This window comes from Pseudorca crassidens, chromosome 14 (assembly GCF_039906515.1).
Source record: "Pseudorca crassidens isolate mPseCra1 chromosome 14, mPseCra1.hap1, whole genome shotgun sequence".
Taxonomy (NCBI): domain Eukaryota; kingdom Metazoa; phylum Chordata; class Mammalia; order Artiodactyla; family Delphinidae; genus Pseudorca; species Pseudorca crassidens.
Genome location: NC_090309.1, coordinates 14,778,157 through 14,804,419, shown reverse-complemented (window position 1 = coordinate 14,804,419; position 26,263 = coordinate 14,778,157). Strand labels below are relative to the sequence as shown.

At 43.3% G+C, this 26,263-nt stretch overlaps 1 protein-coding gene across 4 annotated transcripts in view; it reads left to right on the top strand.

The window, feature by feature from the left end:
* The window catches only part of USP39 (ubiquitin specific peptidase 39), a 30,187-nt gene extending 6,991 nt beyond the window's left edge, over positions 1-23,196 (top strand). For all 4 annotated transcript variants that reach the window (XM_067704497.1, XM_067704500.1, XM_067704501.1 and 1 more), the window contains 9 exons: positions 252-404; positions 5,617-5,842; positions 7,688-7,765; positions 8,662-8,729; positions 9,677-9,865; positions 14,804-14,946; positions 19,927-20,062; positions 21,764-21,850; positions 22,692-23,196. In XM_067704497.1, coding sequence (XP_067560598.1) covers positions 252-404; positions 5,617-5,842; positions 7,688-7,765; positions 8,662-8,729; positions 9,677-9,865; positions 14,804-14,946; positions 19,927-20,062; positions 21,764-21,850; positions 22,692-22,739 — 1,128 coding nt within the window. In that variant the 3' untranslated portion in view covers positions 22,740-23,196. The remainder of the gene's footprint in view (positions 1-251; positions 405-5,616; positions 5,843-7,687; positions 7,766-8,661; positions 8,730-9,676; positions 9,866-14,803; positions 14,947-19,926; positions 20,063-21,763; positions 21,851-22,691) is intronic.
* Positions 23,197-26,263: the final 3,067 nt, after the last annotated feature.

Sequence of the window (26,263 nt, the reverse complement as noted above, 5' to 3'; positions counted from 1 at the left end):
TCTGAGGGCAGGCCTGGGATTCAGTGACTTTGGGTTAAACACAGAGATCACCTTCTAGATGAGCAACGTGGGGCGGGGCCCATTGCATGTTACCTCAGTCCTTAGACCTACTGTTGGGAGCCCTTTGGGTGGGTGGTGAGACGTTCACGACCAAAGTATCTTTTCTTTTGGCAGAAATTGCTGTTGCGGATATATCTTGTGAACTCTGTAGACTGCCCTAAAACAGCCTAGGATTTTCTTTTGCTTTTCAGTATGTGTTGAAGCCCACTTTCACAAAGCAGCAGATCGCTAACTTGGACAAGCAAGCCAAGTTGTCCCGGGCATATGATGGTACCACTTACCTGCCCGGTATCGTGGGCCTGAATAACATAAAGGCCAACGACTACGCCAATGCCGTCCTTCAGGTAGGTTGGAGGCGGGAACCATGAGGGAGGGGGCAACCCGGGAACACTGTGAAGCTTGGCTAAGAAACAGCTGCCTTCTGGTGGAGTGCAGTCAGGTGGTCCTCAGACCCCGAGTCTTGCCAAGGACTCTTCTTGGGTGTTTGTTCTGCCCCAAGCAGAACATTCCCGTCTGCCTGAGGGGCTGCCACCAAATGGTGGACCAGTTCCAGCCTCTGGAGCTTCCAGGGAATGGGGGATGGAGCTGCGCGGGGCCTGCAGTACCAAGTAAGAGACACGTGAGCTAGATGATCCTTTTTCTTTTCATGGTGCAGATGTTCATTGTGTTGGCTCTGTTATGTCTCTGTCCTGCCCCTGTGCTGAAGTCCTGCAGTGGGAAAGGCAGAAAGCCAAAGTTGTCCTGTTTGCAGTTGTTTTGCTTTTTTAAAAAAATTACACAAGTAATGTGCGCATATTGTAGAAAAATTAGAAAACGTTGGTAAGCATAAGAAAATAATCATCCTACTTCACTCAAAAAAAACTGGTTAAAAAAAGTATAAACAAGTACTTGTGTAGGGGGAAGATATAGAAAGTATAAAACAAAAGCTTCGTTCCTTTTTTTCCCTAGTACTCTGTCCTGGGGTAGTTAGCAGTATAGAGACCTCCAGAACTTTATTCTAAACGCAGGTACACAAGTGCATTATATCCTGTCATGTGGCAGTATTATGGTTTATTTTGTTATTTCCCAATTGATACATAAAATTTCACTTGTCTCACATTTTTATTTCTGTTACCAGTGTTGCAGTGAGTATTCTTCTATATATATATAGTCTTGTACTTCTTGTGACACTGTTACATTTTGTTATATTTCTTTTCTAGACTTGAAAAATATTTGTATTTTTTATCTATAAAGTAATGTAGTATGTATCTTTGTATGTATTTTAACTTAAAAGCATATTATGAAATCAGTAACTATTCTTGTGCAGCATCCTTAATGTTTACATGTCAGTCCATTTTGTTGAATTTAACTTATTTAACCTTCTTTTCTTCTTGTATTAATGCACCTTGGGCCTAGATTCTAGGCTGTAGGGGGTTTGTAGCAATTTACAAATCCACCAGCAACACAAAAGGGTGTTTTTCTTTTTCTTTTTTTTTTAATTGAAGTATAGTTGATTTACAGTGTTGTGTTAGTTTCTGGTATACAGCAAGGTGATTCGGTTATGCATACATATATATATATATATTCTTTTTCATACTCTTTTACATCATGGTTTATTACAGGATATTGAATATAGTTCCCTGTGCTATACAGTAGGACCTTATTTATCTATTTTATATGTAGTGGTTTGTATCTGCTAATCTCAAACTCCTAATTTATCCCCTCCCCCACCCTTTTCCCTTTGGTAACCATAAGTTTTCTATGTCAGTGAGTCTGTTTGTGTTTCATGGATAAGTTCATTTGTGTCGTGTTTTAGATTCCACATGTAAGTGATATCATACGGTATTTGTCTTTCTCTTTGTGGCTTACTTAGTATGATAATCTTTAGGTTCATCCATGTTTCTGTAAAAGGCATTATTTCATTCTTTTTGTGGCTGAGTAACATTCCAGTGTGTGTGTGTGTGTGTCACATCTTCTTTATTCATTCATCTGTTGATGGACATTTAGCTTGTTTCCGTGTCTTGGCTGTTGTAAATAGTGCTTCTATGAATATTGGGGTGCATGTGTTTTTTCGAATTATAGTTACCTCCGGATATATGCTTAGGAGTGGGATTGCTGGATCATACAGTAGCTCTGTTTTTAGCTTTTTAAGGAACCGCCATACTGTTCTCCATAGTGACTGCACCAATTTACATTCCTACCAACAGTGTAGGAGGGTTCCCAAAAGGGTGTTCTTCATCTTGCATTGTCACTGTTAGCATTGAAAACAACTTTTTCCATTTTTTTTTTAATGTATTTCATTTATTGATTTTTGGCTGTATTGGGTCTTGGTTGCTGTGTGCGGACTTTCTCTAGTTGCGGCGAGTGGGGGCTACTTTTCGTTGTGGTGCGTGGGCTTCTCATTGTGGTGGCTTCTCTTGTTGTGGAGCATGGGCTCTCGGCGCGTGAGTTTCAGTAGTTGTGGTACGCGGGCTCAGTAGTTGTGGCTCATGGGATCTAGAGCACAGGCTCAGTAGTTGTGGCGCACGGGCTTAGTTGCTCTGCGGCATGTGGGGTCCTCCCGGACCAGGGCTTGAACCCATGTCCCCTGTATTGGCAGGCAGTTTCTTAACCACTGCGCCAGCAGGGAAGCCCAACTTTTTCCATTTTGATAGGTATCTCCATTTTAATTTACTTTTTAAGGATTCACTTCTAAAGTTGATTATTATATTTTTTCATGAGTTGTTGGGCCTTATGTGCTCATTTTTCTATTAGTGGTCCATTTTATTGAGGATTAAAAGTATGCTGGAGAGGGTGTGGAGAAAAGGGAACACTCTTGCACTGTTGGTGGGAATGTAAATTGTTACAGCCACTATGGAGAACAGTATGGAGGTTCCTTAAAAAACTAAAAATAGAATTACCATACGACCCAGCAATCCCAATACTGGGCATATACCCTGAGAAAACCATAATTCAAAAAGAGTCATGTACCAAAATGTTCATTGCAGCTCTATTTATAATAGCCAGGACATGGAAGCAACCTAAGTGTCCATCATCGGATGAATGGATAAAGAAAATGTGGCACATATATACAATGGAATATTACTCAGACATAAAAAGAAATGAAATTGAGATATTTGTAGTGAGGTGGATAGACCTAGAGTCTGTCATACAGAGTGAAGTAAGTCAGAAAAAGAAAAACACCGTATGCTAACACATATGTATGGAATCTAAGGAAAAAAAAGGTCATGAAGAACCTAGGGGTAAGATGGGAATAAAGACACAGACCTACTAGAGAATGGACTTGAGGATATGGGGAGGGGAAAGGGTAAGCTGTGACAAAGTGAGAGAGTGGCATGGACATACATACACTACCAAACGTAAAATAGATAGCTAGTGGGAAGCAGCCGCATAGCACAGGGAGATCAGCTCAGTGGTTTGTGACCACCCAGAGGGGTGGGATAGGGAGGGTGGGAGGGAGGGAGACGCAAGAGGGAAGAGATATGGGAACATGTGTATATGTATAACTGATTCACTTTGTTACAAAGCAGAAACTAACACACCATTGTAAAGCAATTATACTCCAATAAAGGTGTTAAAAAAAATCAGATGTTCAAACTTAAAAAAAAAAGTAGGCATATATATATTGGCCTTTTTTTTTTTGCATATGTTGCACATATTTCGTTCTAGTTCTTTTTTGGCCTTTAAACTTTGTTCGTGATATTTTTGCATGAAGAATTTGGTAAAAAATTGTAAAAGTATATCTGTGAATTTTGGTGTCTGCCATTGGTGTCATGCCTGGTCCCTGGAGAGGTCAGATTCTTAGGTGGAGAGAGACTTTGTGGACTGTTCCTCTTACAGCCTCTCGTGGCTTTGTGAAGACTGTTACAGGATGGACAGATAGGATTTGGATATGGGCAGGGCAGTTAGTTTTGGCTTTGTGATGGGTTTCAGTCCCCACAGGAAGTTCTCTTTATTTATACAAATAAGTAGATCACCTGGCTCTGTAGCGCGATGAATAGTGCATTGGACTTCTATTTATACAAACAAGGAGATGAACAAATCCTTTGTGATGTTTCCACTAAAATGGGATTGAATGGACCAAGTACTCCACCTGGAGGCCGAATAATTTCTCTCCGAGGACACCTACTGCTTGTATTGTTGCTGAAACCAGGGAGCAACCTCTCTCCACAGCATGGATAAGCAAGAATTAGTATAAACTATCCATATGCTTCTCCTTTTTTGAGAGTAACTCTAAGCAGGAAATCCTTGTTTCTTCAGCTGAGCTAAGCTTGTAGGGGCTTTCCTGATCACCTCTATCGTTACCCTGAGTTGTATCCTGAGTTGTCGTCCCCAGAGATACCTGGGTCTTCCCCAGAGACACCTGGGTTTAATTGTGTTTAACAGCATCCTTCTATCCTTGCTGAAAGAATTACCTTGTCAAAGAAAGTTGTGCTCATGGTAAGCATAGCACTGACGAGGATTCATAAACCCATCAGGAGGGACCTGTGGGGAGACTATGCATTTATTTAGGGTCTGTACCGTGGTCTCCTTCCCAGTTTCATAACTCACACTAATAAGCATGTGTTTCTTCTTGAACTAACATGGCTGGTCTTTATCTTTTTGTTTAATGAGATAAAATTAATTTTTGTTCTCTTAAACCTTTTAACTATTTTCCATCATAACAGAGTACATTCATTTTTATATACAGTTGTATTGTTTTGTTTTGTTTGGTTTGGTTTTGGTTTTGGCCATGCCACACAACATGTGGGATCTTAGTTTCCCAACCAGGGATCAAACCTGTGCCCCCTACAGTGGAAGTGCAGAGTCTTAACCACTGGACCACCAGGGAAGTAAGTCCCTGTATCATTTTATTACCACCCTCTCAATACCACATTTGGGGAAGACACCAGGTTTTACTAAGATGTTTTTCATATTGTTTTAATGTACAGTTGAGAGATGGGGGAACTGTGGTCTCCAGATAGTTCTCTCTGCCCCAGCCAAATACATGGTGAAGAAAGAGTATCTGGGTTTCTAGCCTTCAGTTCCTGTGAATCCAAACATAGTCACAGGTCTAATTAGAGTAAACAAAGGAAATTTTTAATTAAGTTGGTCATCAGATAGGGATTTGAATACCTTTTTTTTTTTTTTTGCGGTACGCGGGCCTCTCACTGTTGTGGCCTCTCCCGTTGCGGAGCACAGGCTCTGGACGCGCAGGCTCAGCGGCTCATGGCCCCAGCTGCTCCGTGGCATGTGGGATCTTCCTGGGCCGGGGCACGAACCCACGTCCCCTGCATCGGCAGGCGGACTCTCAACCACTGCGCCACCAGGGAAGCCCGAATACCTTTATTTTAAAACTCCTTTGTTATACCCACGTTAGCAGAGTGTCTGCAGAACTGAACTTTCTGTGAAACTCGCTATAAAGGATGTTTCTCTAATGTGAACTCTGGGGGGGATTCTCTGGGAGTGCATTTGCTTCTGATTCTTTAAGGCATCACAGGCACAGTTCTATTAGAAGAACTTTAGGTGGACAAGCTTGGCTCCCAGGGGTCCTGAAGAAAGGCTGTGGATTAATTGGAGTGTTTGTTTGATTTCCAGGCTCTGTCTAACGTTCCTCCTCTCCGAAACTACTTCCTGGAAGAAGACAATTATAAGAACATCAAGCGTCCTCCTGGGGATATCATGTTCCTGTTGGTCCAGCGTTTTGGAGAGCTGATGAGAAAGCTCTGGAACCCTCGAAATTTCAAGGCACATGTGTCTCCCCATGAGATGCTTCAAGCTGTCGTCCTTTGCAGCAAGAAGACTTTTCAGATCACCAAGCAAGGTAAGGAAGGAGTAATTCATGTTTTCTGACTTTAGGGCAACACAACTAGTTTGATGAGCACATTTACTTCCACTTTGCTGTGAACCTTACAGTAGCCGGAGCGAGTGTCCAGTGCATACTGTGGTTGGGTTCCTCACTCTTCCTTCCTCAGCCTGCCCTGCCCAGGGTCCCAAGCGATTTTAGCTGGATAGAAAGTCTGTCTGCTTTGGTGAACTAAACTCTACGACTCAGGAAAACCAGGAGGCTGGGAAAGGCACCATCCCTTATTAAGCGCCTGCCACTTTTGGTTCTCATTTCGCCATGTTGCAGACTAGAATATTTTATTTTGACTATTTTTATCTCTCCAAACTCAATTAGTTATTGCCACATGAGTAGCTCTTAGTACCTGTATCTGATATGATATTCTCTAGCATCCAGGTCAGTTGATTCACCATTCACTCATGGTGCTAGTAGGTTTTAATGCTACCAGGATAAGAAACACAGTTTTTTCTTCCAGGGGCTCCTATTCTAGTGGGGAAGATAGTTACGTAGAAAGATGATTACAGGGTGTTAAGTGCTGTGATAGAGGAAGCACAACATGCTATGGGAGGGAGCACAGAGTAAGGACGCCTGTCGAGCACATGGGAGGTGGGCTGGGGGTCAGAGTGAAGGAAGAGACGCCTAAGTTTTAGGTAGCGGGGAGACAGGGTGGGGTTGGGCATTCCAGGTAGAGAGGACACTGGACAGGAGCATGGAGCTGCCTGGTGCAGAGAGAAGACTGTATGTGGCTGGACCCTTGGATCCAACGACGAGAGCCGAGGTGGACCAGGTGTTGGGTTTATATGCCACTATAAGGAGGCTGGATTACATCCTGATAACGGTGGGGAGTCAGTGAACGAACGCTTTTAAGTAAAGATGTGCCTTCACATCTTTGTTTTGAAAACATTCTGGCTGAGGAGTGACTTAGAAGGGAAGTTCAGTAATGGCCTTTTTTTTTTTTTTTTTTAAACGGTACGCGGGCCTCTCCCTGTTGTGGTCTCTCCCGTTGCGGAGCACAGGCTCCGGACGCGCAGGCTCAGCAGCCATGGCTCATGGGCCCAGCCGCTCCGCGGCACGTGGGATCCTCCCCGACCGGGGCACGAACCCGTATCCCCTGCATCGGCAGGCGGACTCTCAACCACTGCGCCACCAGGGAAGCCCAGTAATGGCTTTTAAAATTTTAATTTTAATTTAATTTAATTTAATTTTTTTTAAATATTTGGCCATGCCGCATGGCTTGCGGGATCTCAGTTACCCGACCAGGGATTGAACCTGGGCCACAGCAGTGAAAGCGTCAAGTCCTAACCACTAGACCAGCAGTCCCCAACCTTTTTGGTACCAGGGAATGGTTTCGTGGAAGACAGTTTTTCCCCAGACTGGGGAGGGTGGTGGGCGGTCAGGCGGTAATGGGAGCGACGGGGAGCAGCAGATGAAGCTTCCCTCGCTAGCCTGCTGCTCACCTCCTGCGGTGCGGCCCGGTTTCGAGCAGCGGTCCTCGGCCCAGGGGTTGGGGACCCCTGCACTAGACTACCGGGGAACTCCCAGTAATGGCTCTTGATGGGTGATGAGACTCAGGTTTGGGATAGAGGAGATAATCGAAGATTTTGGTTGAACCAGAGAGCCAAGGGAGAGAGTAAAGATCAGAAGACTTGAGAGTTTGTCCTTCAGGAGTGCCAGCGTGTAGTGGCCATGTAGAGGAGGATGCCCAGGGGACGGGATGGCGTGGCCGGAGAGGAAGGAGAAACACTGAGAAATGCCAACCTGCATGTGGTTTGGAATATCGTACTGTCTCCCAGCTTCGACATACCATCTTTCTTTCTTTTCCAGGGGATGGAGTCGACTTTCTCTCCTGGTTTTTGAACGCTCTACACTCAGCTCTGGGGGGCACAAAGAAGAAAAAAAAGAGTAAGTCATGTTATTTTGTGAAAGGGAGACCTTTTTTGTTTTGTTGCTTCTTTTAAAAAACGCTCTGCAGCTTCCCATCCTTTTCTTCTTACCTGTTTATCTTTTTGTGTTAGGGTAGTGTCTCTGTATATATGGACTAAATCTTGTTCCTGAATGGTTTCCTCTCCATTTTTCTTTATTAGAATATGGTTATATCTAAAGGCATTTTTAATAAGTGGAAATGGGTATATAATTGTGCTCTAGAAGTCCTGACCCAGTTTCAAGCTGGGGGGCTGGGCAGCATGCTGTAGACATGCTAGCGGTGCCAGAGCGAGGGCTTGGTGGGTGGGTTGCCTGGCTTGTAATTTGGTGGAACAAACTAAAAGCTCGTGCCTCGCCCTGAGCATGTACTTGGGGAGATGAGGCTGGCCGCTCTTTTCATTCTCAGACCTTGAGTCCCTGTGTTTCTTAGCATCCAGGTTGGCTTAGCAGTAGCTAGACATTTTTCAAGAATGCCAAAAATAACGCTTAGCTTAGAGACCGCTGAACCAGGTGAATAATTTTGGAGACCTAATGCAGTTTTCTTCTTTCTGTGTTCTGATGGTGTTGGTTTCTTCATGTGGGATTGTGGCCTCATTCTTTTTCTGTCACATAGCCCTGCCACCTCTTCAGGTATCTTCAGCCTGTGTGCCCCATCTCTCTTGGGAAGAAGATAGACATAAAATAATTATTTACACAAATACTTATAAAGGTATAATTTAGTTGTATATGTTACAAAGGTTCTTCTCTGCTTAGTGAGAGCTTTGGGTCTTCTGCTGGAAGATGCTGGTTTATTTCAGAAATTTAGGAGTTAGGACTGTATTTTGGAAATGCTTTCCAAGCTGACAGAATTTGCATTTTGATTTCTGTTTGTGCAGCTATTGTGACTGATGTTTTCCAGGGGTCCATGAGGATCTTCACTAAAAAGCTTCCTCATCCTGATTTGGTGAGTGGCTTGAACCGAGTTTTGGACCGATTTATATCACCTGAGGGGATTTAGGGTTGATAGAGAGATGCTTAGATAACTGGTACAGCCTTTTTTTTTTTTTTTTGTGGTACGCGGGCCTCTCACCGCTGTGGCCTCTCCCGCCGCGGAGCACAGGCTCCGGACGTGCAGGCCCAGCGGCCATGGCTCACAGGCCCAGCCGCTCCACGGCACGTGGGATCCTCCCAGACCAGGGCATGAACCCGTGTCTCCCGCATCGGCAGATGGACTCCCAACCACTGCGCCACCAGGGAAGCCCCGGTACAGCCTTTTGCTCCAGGAAGAGGTTCTACAGTACACCTGCCAAGTGGCACTTCCTCTAGGTTCCTGTTGCACCAGTGTGCTTCAGTTTGGGAGGTAGTGGTTGGATATAACAGTTGACCTTTGAACAACACAGGTTTGAACTGCACTGGTTCACTTATACGTGGATTTTTTTTTAATACATAAAACTACTACGTTTACGTTTAGCAGTTGGTTGAATCCGAGGATGCGGAATCTGTGGATATGGAGGGCCAACTATAGGACTTGAGCATCCGGGGATTTTGGTATCCAAGGCAGCTCCTGGAACCAACCATAGATACCGAGGGATGACTGATTTCAGTGCTCTGGCCACTGGGTGGTGCTGGCGTGTTTTTTCCAGAAAGCTCAGATAAGCTTTCTAGATCATCTAAAAACTTTTAAAAGAGTCTGGTATTTAAATAAAATCTCTCTGAAGATGGAAGTCCGGTTTTTGCATTAATCTAAACAGGTACAACTGCACGTGAAACTTTCAGTCTCTTGGGCACCCCTCTTGGTTCACTTCAATATTAAATGAAGTAAATGTAACAGAAACATCGTTTCTTTCCATCTGTGGTGTTCTCCACTCTGCTCACACTCCTTCCCTCCTTTTGCTTCTCCCTCACTGCTAGCCAGCAGAAGAAAAAGAGCAGCTGCTCCACAATGATGAGTACCAAGAGACGATGGTGGAGTCCACGTTTATGTACCTGACGCTGGACCTTCCTACTGCCCCCCTCTACAAGGATGAGAAGGAGCAGCTCATTATCCCCCAGGTGCCGCTCTTCAACATCTTGGCCAAGTTCAACGGCATCACTGAGAAGGTAGCCCATTAGCACACCTGCCCTGCTGATACCCCGTTCTCTCTCTTGACATTTTTCTTTTTATACTTGGAAATTGCCACATGTCTATGTAATGCGTTTATTTTAAAGTATATTGTGTTTATTGAGCCTCCCAGACTTCCTGATGTTTCACCCCCAACTCTTAACTTGAGTTACAGTGCCTCTGGGTAGTATGGAGAAAGGAAGGGGGTATTTAGGATAGTAGGAACTCACAAAAGTACGAAAGACTCCCGTCTTTTAAAAAACATGACATCAGTATTAAAGTGGAAAAAAAACCAAAACTAAAATACAATGAAAAAATTTATTCTTGTTCTACCATTGCTCTGCATCAAATTAAAGGTTTCTTTTTATCTGCTGAGTTAACCGTTTCTCGGTTTAATTCCCTTCTTCATCCTAGACAAATTTAATCCTTTTTGATTCTTTTAAACTTTTTAACTTTGGTTCTTTTTTTTTTAACTTGATGCCTCATTCCAAACCTTCTCTGCTCTCTTTTTTAGCTAAGGTTCATTGGTTTTCAGATAGTAAATGTCCATTTCTCCCCACCACCCCCATCCCCTTCTCTTGCTCTCTCTCACACACGCACACGCACACGCATAGAGATAGGTAACCTAAAGTATCTAGCCTGTTTCTTAGGCTCATTTCATTTTGGGGAGGCAAAAGACCTTGGGGCTCATCTAGTTCAGTTTATTTTATTTGGTTTTAGTTTATATTGGTTTTAAATGACAGAGCTGGGGATATTTTCATCTGACTTTTTCAACTGTGCCACATGGTCCCTATTACTACTGTTTGTTCAAATTTAAGTAATATTAAGATTCCCGTGGACCCTCAGTATTGATTTAAATTTATTGTTATTATAATATTACTTAAAATAGTATAAACATCAATGTTGGTATAAGCCTTTTATACCTACAGCTTTTAAGCATGTATTAAATTATAACAAACTTACACAAACAAAACTTTGAATCCAATAAAATTGGTTAATAGTGCTCTTGTAATGTGAGTTTAGCTAAAACCTTGCTGTGTGAATGTGGTACTGATGTCCAGGGTGAAATCCTTCCCCCCCGTATTTTCTCATAAATTCCAGAGAAACCTTTTCAAGTTAGGCTATGACATCATTTAGGTGTTAAATCTGTCTATCCTTCACTACTCTGAGATAATTAAAACTAGGGCTTCTTGATGTCAACTTGTTCATAGACACAGATGTGGGCAGTGAAATCTCTTGGCATTTACTTGATTAAAAATTTTTCTTTGCTTTTAGCACAGTATTTTATTTCAGTCACGCAGAGAGATGAGTTACTTCATATCACCAAAAAGACATTTTTTCCAATAGTGCTTATACCCTTAGATGATCAGAAATTTACTTAAAAGAAGGTGTGGCTGTGGTATGTGTGCTAGAGCGGGAAAGTTTTTATTTCTCCAGCGCTGTCAGGTTACTCATCATGTGGCAAGGGAACTTAGTTTTTTAAAAAGTAGCAGTTCTATGGAGATACAATTCACAGCACCATATAATTAAGCGATTTAAAGTTTACAGTTCAGTGGTTTTTTCCTACATTCACAGATCTTTGCAACCACCACCAGAGTCAGCTTTAGAACATTTTCATCATCGATGTTTTTTCTCGCCCTTTAGTTATCATTCCAACCCTCTTCTCTCCCCCAGCCCTAGACAACTACTAATCTGCTTTCTGCCTCTGTAGATTTGCCTCTTCTGGAGATTTCATATAATATGTGGTCTTTTGTGATTTGCTTCTTTCACCTAGTATATAGCGTTTTCAGGGTTCATTCATGTTGTAGCATCTATCAGTACTTCATTCCTTTTTGCAGCCAAATAACATCCCATTGTATGAATACACCACATTTTGTTTATTCATTCATCAGCTGATGGACATCTGGAGTTGTTTTCACCTTTCTGCTGTTATGAATAATGCTACTATAAATACCAGTCTACAGGTTTTTGTGTGGACATGTTTTCATTTCTCTTGGGTGGGTATTGGGGAGTGGAATTGCTGAGTCATATGGTAACTCTTATGGTTAGCCATTTGAAGAACTGCCAGACTGTCTTCCAAAGTGGCTGCACTATGTTATGTTCCTACCACCAGTGTGTGAGTGTTCCAGTTTCTCTACATCTTCACCAATGTTTGTGATTGTTCATCTTCTAGATTATAGGCATCCTAGTAGGTGTGAAGTGGTATCTCATTATGGTTTTGATTTGTATTTCCCTGATGACTAATGATGTTAACCATTTTTTCATGTGCTCATTGGACATTTGCATATCATCTTTGGGGAAATGTTTATTTAGATCCTTTGTGCATTTTAAAAATTAGGTTATTTATCTATTTATTATTATTGAGTTGTAAGAATTCTGTATATGATCTAGATACCAGTCCCTTATCAAATGTATGATTTGCAAATATTTTCTCCCATTCTGTGGCTTGCATTTTCACCCTCTTGATAGTATCATTTGAGGCATAACAGTTTTAATTTTGTTGAAGTACTGTCTAGATTTTCTTTTATAGTGTGTGCTTTTGTTGTCATATGTAAGAATCCATTGTTAAATCCCAGGTCATGAAGATTTACTCTTGTGTTTTCATCTAAGACTTTTGTAGTTTAGCTCTTAACATTTCAGGGCTTTAATTCATTTTAAGTAAAGTTTAGTATATGGTATAAAGTACAAGGTCCAACTTTATTCTTTTGCATATGACTGACTGTCTAGTTGTCCTAGTACTATTTGTTGAAAAGACTATTCTTTTCGCATTGAATGGTCTTGGCACCCTTGTTGAAAAATCATTTGACCATAGACACACGGGTTTATTTCCGGACTCTCAATTTTATTCCATTGACGTATATGTCAGGACCAGAGTCTTGGTTATTACTGCTTTGTAGTTAGTTTTGAAATCAGAAACTGTGAATCCTCTGACTTTGTTCTTTTTCAAGATAGTTCTGGCTGTTTTGGGTTCCTTACAATTCCTTGCACATTCAGATTTGAGGCTCAGCTTGTGGATTTCTACAAAGAAGCTAGCTGGCATTCTGACAGGGATTGTGTTGAATCTGTAGATTAGTTTGACAATTATTGCCGTCTTAATAATAGAAGTCTTCTGATTCATAAACATGGGGTGTTTTTCTATTTATTTATCTTCTTTAATTTCTTTCAACAATGTTTTATAGTTTTCAGAGTATGTTTTGAACTTCTTTTGAGTTTATTCCTAAATATTTTATTCTTTTTGATGCCATTATAAATGGAGTTGCTTTCTTAAGTTTAGTTTTGGCTTGTTAATTGCATGTGTGTAGAAATACAGTTGATTTTTGTATATTGATTTTGTATCCTGCAGCCTTGCCAGACTTTTAAAGTGGATTTCTTAGGATTTTCCACATACAAGATCATGTCATCTGCAAACAGAGATAGTTTTATTTCTTCCTTTCCAATCTGGATGCTTCTTATTTACTTATTCACGTTTTATTGCCTAATTGCTGTGGCTGGAACCTCTAGTACAGTGTTGAATAGAAGTGGTAAATGCAGACATCCTTATGTCGTACCTGATCTTAAGGGAGCGCATCCAGGCTTTCACCAGTAAGTATGATGTTAGCTGTGGATTTTTCATAGATACCCTTTATCAGGTTGAGGAAGTTCTTCCTATCTGTAGTTTATTGAGTGTTTTTCTCATGATAAGGTGTTGGATTTTGTCAAATGCTTTTTTGTGTCTAATGGGATGATTGTATGGTTTTCGGTTATTCCTATTTATTGCCTTATTATTTTATTAATATGAAATGGTACATTACATTAATTGATTTTTGGATGTTAAGCTACCTTTGTATTCCTGGATAAGTCATACTTGGTCATGTATAATTGGTGTATAAGTCTTTGTTGTTGTTTATGTTGGAATTGGTTTGCTAGTATTTTGTTGAGGATTTTGGCGTCCATGTTCATAGAAATATTGATCTGTAGTTGTCTTTTCTTGTGATGTGACTCTCTAGAGAGTGATGGTCTCATTGGTATTTCCTCTCTGATTATGATTAGTTTTTCATTCCTATCTCTTAGTTTTTACTGTACTACATTGTGTTTGTGTTAAGGAAAAGTAAATATATGTTCACTAGTTTTTAAGCCTCTTGGGCTGAGGAGAATGTCCTGGGCCCCCACCACTCCATCCCCTCAAACGTGCTGAGTGAGGCCTCAGTGAGTGTTGCCCAACAGATTGCACTTGACCCACCAGTCTCGGGGCCTTTGAGGAGGAAGGAACGTGGGATGTCAGTTGACAGCTCTGCTGGAAAACCCTCAGTGATGAGGGGCTCCTCGCTGCCTCCTAAGTGCCTGTTGCACCGTGCATGTGTCTAGTGGTCAGGAAGCTCTTCTTTATTTTGAATTAAGTGAGACTCTCATGGTTTTTAAATTCTGAGCTTTTAACAAATCCTCTTTTTCACTTGACATTTTTGTTTTCCTTATAGAAAGGAATATCCATACTGTGGTTGGAGTTCAACAGTATGATTGTGTGCTGGCTGAAATGCAGCCCACAGTTGAGGTATTTTAGCCGTAGCTAAACAGCTACTCCTCAGCCTTGTACGTGGTTTCTGGGATCAGGTGTCTTCTGAATTCTACATGTAAGGCAAAATTATATTAAAAAACCCCAAACAAGGGCTTCCCTGGTGGCGCAGTGGTTGAGAGTCCGCCTGCTGATGCAGGGGACGCGGGTTCATGCCCCGGTCCGGGAAGATCGCACATGCTGTGGAGGAGCTGCGCCCGTGAGCCATGGCCGCTGAGCCTGCGTGGCCGGAGCCTGTGCTCCGCAACGGGAGAGGCCACAACAGTGAGAGGCCCGCGTATCACAAAAAATAAATTAAAAAAAAAAAACAACAACAAAAAAAACTCAAACAAGCCAGAACAAAACTCATGTCCCTGCTCTAATTTGATAATTTTTTTTCTCTCTCTAGGAATATAAGACATACAAGGAGAACTTTCTAAAGCGCTTCCAGCTCACCAAGCTGCCTCCATATTTAATCTTTTGTATTAAGAGATTCACTAAGAACAATTTCTTTGTGGAGAAGAATCCGACTATTGTCAACTTCCCTATTACGTGAGTGTTCCCCTCCTTCACTTCCTCTTAGGGGGCATGAGCTTGAATTTCTTTTTATATCTTTGTGCCACTCTTAGTTTTGGACTGTCTTAGTTGGAGATTGCAAGGCACCTACCTACACTACATAAGTTAAGGGTTTTTATTGGAAGGATAGAGATATTTTAGGGGCCTCAAAGATGGATATTTCCCTGCAGGCAGTTCCTCCTTTTTCTTCTCTCCTGTTGCTTGCTGGGAATTGTAGTCTTTCAGTAAAGGGAAAAACAGTTGGTAAAAGTAGGGTAGGACAGGTAGGATTCTCCTGGCTTTGAAGATAATCCTGAGCAGTTAGTCTGTCCATCTGTTTTCTGGTCATTGCATCTCGTATGCTATAGTTAAGGATGGACAGTGGGGATGACTCTAGATTTGTCTTGCTTTCTTGGGGCCCTACTACCTTATTTCTTCCCTAGAGGATAAAGTCTGAAATGTGTTCAGTTTCTCCCTATTGATGAGGACGTTATACATTTTGATGTATAGTCTTATTTTTAATTGACCACGTAGTTGTCTTTTTGCAGACATTTATGAGTGTTCTAATGGGACATTTGGAGGAGTCGCAGAAGGCTCCTGCAAGACCCTTTTGGAGGTAGACAGTTGGTTTCCAGTTCTCAAGAGACATGGTTTTTCCCACTCTGAAGATGATCTCTCTGAGAACATGGAGAAGCCTGGTGGCGGGGCTGGCAGGAAGAAATGTGGGTCTGTGTGTGGGCTTTTAGATAAGGTAAGAGCGGAGCCCTAAGGTGGTTTCTTACTGAGAACGATTTGGATGGATGGATGATAGGATTACCGTGCTGTAATAGCTCAGAAGTGTGGTGTTTTTAAACCTTAGAAAGTAGTTGGGAGCTGTAAGGGGCAAATGTTCATCTTCTTCTCTTGTCTTTCTACCTCCATTGCTTCCATTTTCCAGATGTCCAGACTGCTCCAGGACTGCCAGTGTTCTCCTTTGAAAATAGTACCGGTTTTTTTTTTAAATAAATTTATTTATTTTATTTATTTATTTTTGGCTGCGTTAGGTCTTCGTTGCTGCACGCAGGCTTTCTCCAGTTGCAGCGAGCGGGGGCTACTCTTCTTTGCGGTCGCGGGCTTCTCATTGCGGTGGCTTCTCTTGTTGTGGAGCACGGGCTCTAGGCGCGCAGGTTTCAGTAGTTGTGGTGCTTGGGCTTAGTTGCTCCGCGGCATGTGGCATCTTCCCGGACCAGGGATCGAACCCGTGTCCCCTGTATTGGCAGGTGGATTCTTAACCATTGCTCCACCAGCGAAGTCCCAGTACTGGTTCTTAATTCTGTGTAGTGTTTAAGAGGGTAGTAACTAATATTAAAGAAGTCAGAGTTCTGTGCCATCCTAGCCATGTGGCCTTGGGCAGGTCATTTGCATATTCTCTCCTGGATTAAATGAGAAGCTTGGACTAGATAAGCCCTAGGGGTCCTTCCAGGTGTAACATTTTTTTGTGTGTGTGTGTGTGTGTGTGTGGTACGCGGGCTTCTCACTGTTGTGGCCTCTCCCGTTGCGGAGCACAGGCTCCGGACGCGCAGGCTCAGCGGCCATGGCTCACAGGCCCAGACGCTCCGCGGCATGTGGAATCTTCCCAGACCAGGGCACGAACCCGTGTCCCCTGCATCGGCAGGCGGACTCTCAACCACTGCGCCACCAGGGAAGCCCCAGGTGTAACATTTTATTGTTTCTGGTTCCATCATCACCAGGACTCTTAACAGTGGGGGTTGAGGAGAGAAAACCTTTGTAGTTAGGATTACAGGAGAACTTCTTTTTCTCTTTTCACACACTTTTCGTCCTGTTCTTCTCTAGTATTGTGTTTATGTGACAAGTAGAATGAAATTGGGGCACATGAAGGTCAGCTCTCTGCCAACTTGCGTAGGACCACAGAGGGGCTTTCCTTGAAAGTCTGTGTATCAGGGTTTTAGTTCAGAACTGGGCTTCTGTGAATTGCCACAGTCACCAGTTTGTTCCTGGAAGGAAGGAGCGCTCTTGACTCCAGGGCAGCTCCAGAGGAAGGACTATGTGTTGGTGGTAGTTCCTGCTCAGTCACCACAGAAATTTCCTTACTCCGGCAGTTCTTTTATATTGGACCTGTAGTATGTTTATTTTGCCACCAGTTGCATTTGGATTTTTGGTAACTGACTTCAGTAGTTTGTCTTTCAGAAAGCTTTGGAGAAGTTGAGAAAAAGGTTACTTCTCAACCAGTCAGCCTTTTAGAGAACATCAAACTGTGTGATTGATTCTGGAAACCTGTACTGTAATTACTTTGTGCACTGTCATTACTTTTAGACTAATATGGTTCTAGGTTAGCCAAGGTCCCCGCTTCTTGAAGAGGACCCTTATCAGACCTAATTCTTCTCCTGTGTTTTACTCATAACACATTTTCTTTTTACCAGAGATTGATTCAGACTTGCAGGGATTAGGACCCTCTGCTCATTTGGAGGTAGGGTTTCTGGAGCACAGGTTTCAAGTTTCACTTCCAGCTACTTAGGTGGTCTCAAAATTGGACAGTTCTGATTGGCGGATGAGTATGGTTTGCTCTGTTGACTGTTTTCTAAAACAAATGATTTAACATGTATTTATTCCCTTTTGTCACTTAAACAGTTTCGTTTCAGTCATGGAAACTTGAGTATAAATACTTCTGAAGATTTCTCTAGGACTCATTCAGAGAAGTCTGAACAGCTGTTGTTAAAGCTGAGAAAACCATACAAGAAGTCAGTTTTTGGCAGCCGGGAGGCATTTCTAGAGCTCACATGGGTTTCCTCAGACTCATATCTAAATTTTATTTTACCAGTGATTGTTTAGGGAATTCCGTGGTAGTCCAGTGGTTAGGACTCAGCGCTCTCACTGCCGGGGCCCAGGTTTGACCCTTGGTGGGGGAACCAGCATCCCGCAAGCTGAGGGGCCAAAACAAAACAAAACACCCAACAAAAAGCAGCAACGACTCTTTGATCTATATGGGACACTGTCAGTCTGTAGAAATAAATAGCTATCATGAACACATAGAAAGGTACATAGTATAGTTAGGACAAAGATGTTTATTAATACATGGTTTGCATTGAAAACTTTTTGTATTTTTGGAGAGATAATATATTCATAGTCTAAAGTTCAAAAAGAGATACATATCTGGAAGTGACCACTGGATGTGACTGCTATTAGCATTTATTGTAAATCCTTCCAGAGATGACATTACTGTGTTTTGTGTTTTGAGTGGTAGCACATCAGCCAGTTCTACAGCGATTAGAAATAGGATATAATCTCTCTTATTCTACATTGTATTTAAATTTTTATAAATATTTGTAGGCTACAGAAGGTTATATTTTTCCTGAAAATAGTGTAGTTAGCATTCTCTTAATATTCATGTTAACGGTCAATCTACTTCCCTATTTAGCTATTCGAGAGATCTTAGTAATTGTCATCGGAGTCTTCACAGTAAGCATTTATTATAGCTCTTGACTTCGTAATAACCGGTGTACATGTATATACTTCAGCTGACAGAATTCAACAAATAAAACACAAAAGCAGGTTTTATTCTAAGTACATCAAGAATGCTTCTCTATATTTTAAAAAATGAATGTTCAGGTATTAAAAATAAATTTTATATTTCTAAGTCCCAGTTGAAGGAACCTAGTCAGTAGTCTCTTTTGGCAACTAGAACTGAGAAATTTGGAAGCTGTGGGGTAGCCAGTGTGGGTTCCATAAAGGAAAGAAAGCTGGGTGGGAAAAGAGTAAAGCTGATCTCAAAGCAGAAAAGAGGGCAGGTGCCTCTCGGATCTTGCTGCCTCGCCAGTGCTTGGTTTCAGCTGCATTTCCTAGTCTGAAACCCTTGAATAAATACCCCTTTTGTGCTTAAACTACCTAGGGTGGATTTTTGTTACTTGTAACCTTTTGCTTATTTAACTAAAAGAAAAACAAATAAGGTTCCAGAAGATCAAAGAAAAAAATAAGTCGGATTGATCTGCCTGGTTTGCCATATTGAAATTGTTACAGTGATTATATACAGTGACAACCCACATGATCAGCCTTTCATAGACTAAGGCCAGAGACCAGGTGTCCCCTTGACACTGCAGCTGCAGCTGATTCCCAGATAGGGCAGAGGGTGGGGCGGTTACACGTGTTCTCATCTCAGAGGAGAAGGTGGCACTCATTCTCACAGAGGAGCCCTAGGTTACGTCACCTGCTTAAACTCAAACACAGCTCTGAGGTGGCAGAGCCCCGATTCCAGATCGGATCTGAATGACTCCAGGCCCTGCACTTTTGACTGCTAGGCTTTTTTTTTTAGATTTTTAAAAAAATTTATTATTTATTGATTGGTTTATTTATTTATTTTGGCTGCACCGGGTCTTAATTGCGGCACATGGGATCTTTGTTGCGGCACGCGGACTCTTAGTTGCAGCACGCATGCAGGATCTAGCTCCCCAACCAGGGATCGAACCTGGACCCCCTGCATTGGGAGCGTGGAGTCTTACCCATTGGACCACCAGAGAAGTTCCTAAGCATGCTTTTATTTTTTACTTTTTATTTATTTTTTTAACATCTTTGTCGGAGTATAATTGCTTTACAATGGTGTGTTAGTTTCTGCCTTACAACAAAGTGAATCAGCTATACGCATACATATATCCGCATATCTCCTCCCTTTTGCATCTCCCTCCCACCCTCCCTATCCCACCCTTCTAGGTGGTCACAAAGCACTGAGCTGATCTCCCTGTCCTAAGCATGCTTTTAAAGTGTGCTTTTCCCATAGAGCCAGTCTTCCCAGTTTGACTCATTTTTATGGCAGATTATATGAATTTCCACAAACCTGGGCTCCCATGGCTCTTCAAGCCCACCTAGATACAGGGTCCTGAAATAGGGTTCCAGAGCTTCATGGTCCATTTGGGTAAGACAGTTAACCTCTACAGGGCTAACCTAGTAGGCTTTGTCTGATCTTCACTTTATTTTCATCATCATCAGAAATGTGGATCTGAGAGAGTACTTGTCTGAAGAGGTACAGGCAGTGCACAAGAATACCACCTACGACCTCATCGCCAACATTGTACACGACGGCAAGCCCTCTGAGGGCTCCTACCGGATTCATGTGCTTCATCATGTGAGTGGGGCTGACTTCTCATGGTGGCCGTGGCAGGAGCAGGTGGTGTTCCTTTGGCACTTCAGAGGGCGCTCCTTTCAGTTTGCTCTTTCTTATCCTTGACCTTGGGATTCTGCAAGTAATAGAGGTGACAGTGGTCAGTTTAAGGCAACGGTTCTCAATTTTGGCTGCACATGGGACTCCCCTGTGAGCAGATTTTAGACTCCTGACACCTGGGCCACCCCAGGCCAGTTACGCGAGAACAACATAATTTGTGCCTGTTGGTTTTCAACTGGGCAGAGGCCAGGGATGCTGCTAAATAATCTTACAGTGCACAGGCTGCCTGCGCAGCAAAGAATTTTCTGGCCCAAAGTGTCAGAGTTAAGACTGCGTTAGATTATCTGGAGGTGGGAACCAGGCATCATGATGTTTTAAAGTTCCCAGGAGATTTCCAGTGTGCAGCCAAGATTGACAAGCACTGTCCTAGACTAGAGCCTTACCACCTAGAGTGGAATCCTTACCAGCAGCACTGACATCATATAAGAACTCGTTACAAATCGCAGAGTCTCAGACCCCTCCCACACCTCCTGAATCACAGTCTACATGTTAACAAGACCCTCTGATTGGTATGAAATTAAAGTTTACAAAGCACTGGTGTGTAGGTTCCCTTTCAGCTAAAAAAATTTTGTGAATTTGCTGAAAATGGCTGAAACGCGCTTAAGATATATTTGGTATCACACAGATTACTAGCACAGATTGTTCTAATTTGATTAGTCTTCTGGGGCCGTGGGTTTAATAATAACTAGCTCTGTCCATCAAGCGCTTTGCTGTGTGCTAGACAGTATGCCACGTGCTCATGTATGTTCATCTCGTTTATATCCTTAAAACACACTTTCAAGATAGGTGTTAATGCCGTCTTTTTACAAGTGAGGAACCTAGGCTCAGAGTTTGAATAATTTATCTGAAGTCAGTAGAATTGGGATTTGAACCTAGATATTTGGTTTTACCGGGAATAGGGACTTGATTATGTGATCCTGAGCTTTTGTTGTGTCTCCTGTTCTGAACTACTGGAATACCCAGAATTCCTGGAGTGTATCTGTCTTTGGCGTTTCTTAGAAGTTGGGATGGGTGGGGCTGGTGAGCTTCCAGAGGTGCCTCTGCCATAATCCAGAACCCTCTTTTCCCCCTTGTTTATGGAAGCATGAAGGAAAGTAGATTTTGCTGTATTTGCAGCACTGTTTTTTTAGGCCAAAGGAAACAGGTTAGTACGGTGGACAGTGTCCACCAAGGACACTTTTTCTTGACCAACTTGCTGTGTCCTCTGGGACGGGGGTGGGAATGTCCACTTTGGGTTAACACTGCACCTCCTAAGTCAGTGTGTCTATTCCGTCACTTCTGAGCAGCAGGGAGACATCTTAGGTGAGGAGTAGAGGGCTTCCTCTTCTTTCTCTTTATTGTCCTTAAAAGGCGTACAGTGTTTGAGACTCCATTGTACTTCAAGGAGTCCTCAGCAGGAATTGAGTTTGCCAAGATGAACACCCTAAAAAGTCTTAAAATTGAATGATGCCAGGCAGAGGCCGTGCACCCTTTTACGTACAGCTCTTGCTGGGTGATGGTCTAGTGACTATTCTGATTTTTCTAGCTTTCAGCTGTGATCCCTTCCCTCTCATACCCTTTCAGTTTCAGAGAGCAGACTAACCCAGCCCTTCGTACTCTCTGCAGGGGACAGGCAAATGGTATGAATTACAAGACCTCCAGGTGACTGACATCCTTCCCCAGATGATCACTCTGTCGGAGGCTTACATTCAGGTGGGTTGGCCGCAGACTCCAACGAGCACCGAGGAGATGGAGCGTGGGTCCAGTGAGAGCAGTGATGTAGGTGAAGGCATGGAATGGGATTGAGTTAGGTTGGGTGCCTTTTGACATGCACCGGGGAGTGTGGTGGGACCAGATTATATGGCCCTTGAAGCCCAGGAGTGACCTTCAGGGAAGAGAAGGGTGGAGAAGCAGGTAAGAGTGATGAGTGAGCAAGGAGGTTCTGCTTACGGTGAGCCAGGTTAGTTTTGCGAGTGTGTGGTCTGGTTTCAAGGAGGAAGAGCCCAGAACCATCCGGGCTGCCAGCTAGGAGTTGTCTCTGAAGCTTCCCCAGTCCCCCGGGCAAAGTCAGCACTCTTCATGACCCCACCGCACCGTCCTGTCTTCGTGGAGCACCAGCTGGACTAGTGTAACTGTCCTCTCCACTGGGTCGGGAGGTCATGGAGTAGAGTATCTCTGTCTTCTTTTTCTAACTGTCCTAGTACATGCAGAGAAGGAAGACTGAGGCTAAGAAGATGCTATAGCTTTGTAAAAAAGGAGGGAGATGCTGCTCATTCCAGAGATAACTCTTTCCTTGGTGACTTTGTCTAAAGTGGCAGGTCTGACTATGAGTCACTTTTTAGAAAAGGAGTTTGGAATGGGAAGAGAAGGATGGGTAGAAAAGTGATAGTTGAATGAAGGAATTTTCTGAAAGATTATGAGTTAGTTTCAGGGGACTTAACAAATACACAAGTGGGGTGATATTGTCCATTGCCTAGCGCAGATTTAGGTACTTGATACATATTTGTGGATTGAATGCCAGCTCCTAAATATCTATTGTATTCATTTCTTACAGATTTGGAAGAGGCGAGATAACGATGAAACCAACCAGCAGGGGGCTTGAAGGAGGCATCTAGAGCTTTGCTCCCAGGGGGCTTTGGCTGAAGATGGAAATACGAATACTGAGCACAGGCTGATGGCCCAGCCCCTGAGCCAGCCCAGGTTTTATGTGTCCTCGTTCACACCAGAGCATCCCCGGTCCTTCTGCCTAGGATGGCTCTGTGCTGTCACTCAGCTGGTCTTTGATCAATTGATTGTAGATGGATCCTCCTTTCTCCTTCCTGTCTGTCTCCCTTCTAGCAGGCCAGGACTCTTTTACAGATGTATGTAATTTATTTCTGAATAGCTGGGAGTAGCTGAAGGACAAGATAGTTTTCTTCTATGCATCAAAGCCTCAAGATTTTAGGAATTAGAGCTTGAAACCAGTAACACCCTTCTTCCATCATAGGTAGATAGTTTTCCTGTAGTTCTCTTCATTTCTTTGTGTTCTGGGATGGATTAAATATTTTCCTGTTTTTAAACCAGCCTCTTGTTTCATATCCTTCCCTTAGACTGCTACCTAAGGGGAGGATTTAAAAAAAAAAAAATCCTCACAAACTGTCTACCCTATAGTCTGTTATCTGGTGGACATCATGCTTGTCTCTTCCTGTCAGCCTGTGGGTGGTGTGTCAGTTTAGGATGCATTTATCTCTAAGTAACAAAATATCTGACTGAAAGAGATAAATTATTATTGGGCTTAACTAGAAGTCTGGAGGTGGGTGGTTTCAACGTGCAGTGCAGGGCTGTGTGAGGAAAGAGGGAGGGAAGGAGGTAGGAAGAGCATCTGACTGTAGTGCAATTCTGAACCTCTCAGCCAGGCCGGTGGGAAGCCTGGAGCACGGAAGAATCGAGCAGAAGTGGTTTTCGGCAAGCTCATTGATTAGGAGCTGCCTGGAGGAAGGGTGGCCTTGGCCTGGACACTGTGGCAGACCTGAAGATGTGGGGGATCTGAAGATACAGCCGTTGGTGGCCGTCAGTCAGCTGAAGCAAGTTCTCTTAATGGGAGGTAGGAGCCATGCACCTCTGGCTGCCACCCTTTGCTTCTGGGACACAATAGAGTCACCCCTCGGTATCCTCAGGGGATTGGTTCCAGGACCCCCGTGGACACCAAATTCTGAGGAGGCTCAATTCCCTTATATAAAATGGCACAGTGTTTGCATGTAACCTACACACATCCTCGCGTATACTTTAAATCATCTCTAGATTACTTACGATGCCTAATACAATGTAAACGCTATGTAAGTAGTTGCCAGGCATGTGGCAAATTCAAGTTTTGCTTTTTGGAATTTTCTGGAATTTTTTTTCCAGAATATTTTCAATCTGAGGTTGGTTGAATCTGTGGCTACAAAACCTGCAGATGTGGAGGGCCGACCGTACTGTCCTTATTTTCCTCTGCCTCTCTTACAGCTTCAGCATTCCTTTGTGGGCTCATCTTCCTCTATCGAGCCATTAAGAGTTGGGATCCCTCAAGACTCTGCCAGGCACTTTCTTCCCACTGTTTACTTTTTCCCTAGGCCATTTCAACTATGCCTATGGCTTTACTTACCAGTTTAAGGGAGATGACTCCAGTCTTAATCCCAGACTCCTCTAAATTCTTGAACTTTAGAGCCAGCTGCCCACTCGATATGTTTTGGGTGTCTTAAAGTCAACTCAAGCTCAACATTGTTCAAAACTGAGCTTGTGAGTTTTCTCCTCAATCGTCACCCCTTTCTGGAAGTTTCTGTGTAGGTGAAGGGTTCCCTTATTCATCTAGTTATATAGGGTGGGTAGTTTTCCAGGTGTCATCTTCCCCTCACCCCTACTTCCCTTGTCTAATCTAATACCAAGTCCTGTCTTTTACTTTGTGTCTTTTGAATCTCCCCACTTCCTTTTGTTCTCTGCCACTGTCTAGTCTACGCTAGTGCCAGCTTAATCCAGGTCCAATCAGGAGAGAGAAACCATACAAAAATATGATCGGGGAAAGTTTAACTTCAGGAATTAATAGCTATAATGGGGCTGGAGCAACGAGGAAATGGCTAGTAATAAGAGAAGGTAAGAATAGCAGATAGAAGGAACAGCCACTGCTCCTTGGGGTGACATAGAGTGTCCAAGGCTGAAGTCTAGACCTTGCTGAAAATCTGTCCCGCTGGAACCTGTCAGAAATCTGCTCTCTAGTGCACTAAGGAAAGCTGTTTACAGGAAGGCTTCTCACTCTGCTACCAAACTGTGTGGGGAGGAGGGAGGTGCCTGGTGAAGCTGCTGGCTGCTGCTGGAGGCTGTGCACTGCAGAATCTTCGGGCGCGGCAAGAGCCTGATGCTGAGAAAGCTGCACACGTTGCCTTCGAGGGAGCCCACGGGAACCGGGAAGCAAAGCCCTTTCTCCCTGTGGTGTGTCTCCAGCACCCTCTTCTGCCAAGCCTCAGTGGCAGCTGGCAGGAAAAATCTAAAGGGCTCCAATCCATTCAGAGAACAGGCAGAAGGGGTGAATTTGGAGCTGAGGGGCACTAAATTGATAACCTGCCCAGTCCACCCCTTTGATGACTCAGCTGCCCTGTGTGCTTTTTTTTTTTTTTTTCCAAAGTCTTTTGAATTTGTTACAATATTGCTTTTGTTTTATATTTTGGTTTTTTGGCCAAGAGGCATGTGGGATCTTAGCTCCGCCGACCAGCGATGGAACCCTCACCCCCTGCATTGGAAGGTGGAGTCTTAACCGCTGGCCTGCCAGGGAAATCCCATGCCCTATGTGCTCTTTCACACACACAGACTCCCATCCAGCAGCCACCACAACGAAGAAGACAGCTCCTTACGCCTAATGGAAACAGCTGCCCTTCCTATGAGAGAACAAGTTTTCATCCTTTCTCAAAATGAGATGCAGTCCCAAGAGTCATGTATCCACTGATAGTTATATGTATTACTCCTCAAATCCAGTCATAGACACACTGAATATTATGTTACCTAAAAAGACTGGGTTGCAAGGTTAACTGCCCACAAGTTAACCTAAAAATGGGAAGAAGAAAAAATGGTTAGCATAGGCAAGTTATCACGTACATGTAACAAGCCAGTAGAAAACATGAGCAGAGCTACTTAGAGTCCTCGTTTCTGTAACTGGCCACCATACTGTGATTGATAACCTGTGCTTGTTTCTTCCATTTCCCTACCCCTCCCTGTGTTCTCTGCCCTCAGCTCAAACCACAGCCATTCGGGGTTCTTCACCGGGTACAGTGACCCAAATCTTCAGTATCTAAGACCCTGGCTCCTTAATCATCCTGCCCCCACCCCCCACTTTTTTGGCTGCTGTGGTTTTTCGTTAACCTTTGCTGTTGGACACACTTGCCTCCGTTGTGTAGAAGCAACCCAATTGGCCTTTGGTAATCAGGGTCAGTCACTCAGGCAAGTATAATAGATGACACCCCTCCGCCATACTGCCCTCCTCCACACCTGCTGGTTCACTAGCATAAGGAGCCCCAAATGTCCAGGTGGCCACGTCTCATCTTACAATTTAGCGGAACCATTGTTGTGTCTTTTGGTGGAAGCATTCCTTCTTTGGGAACTAAAATCTCCAAACCAGCA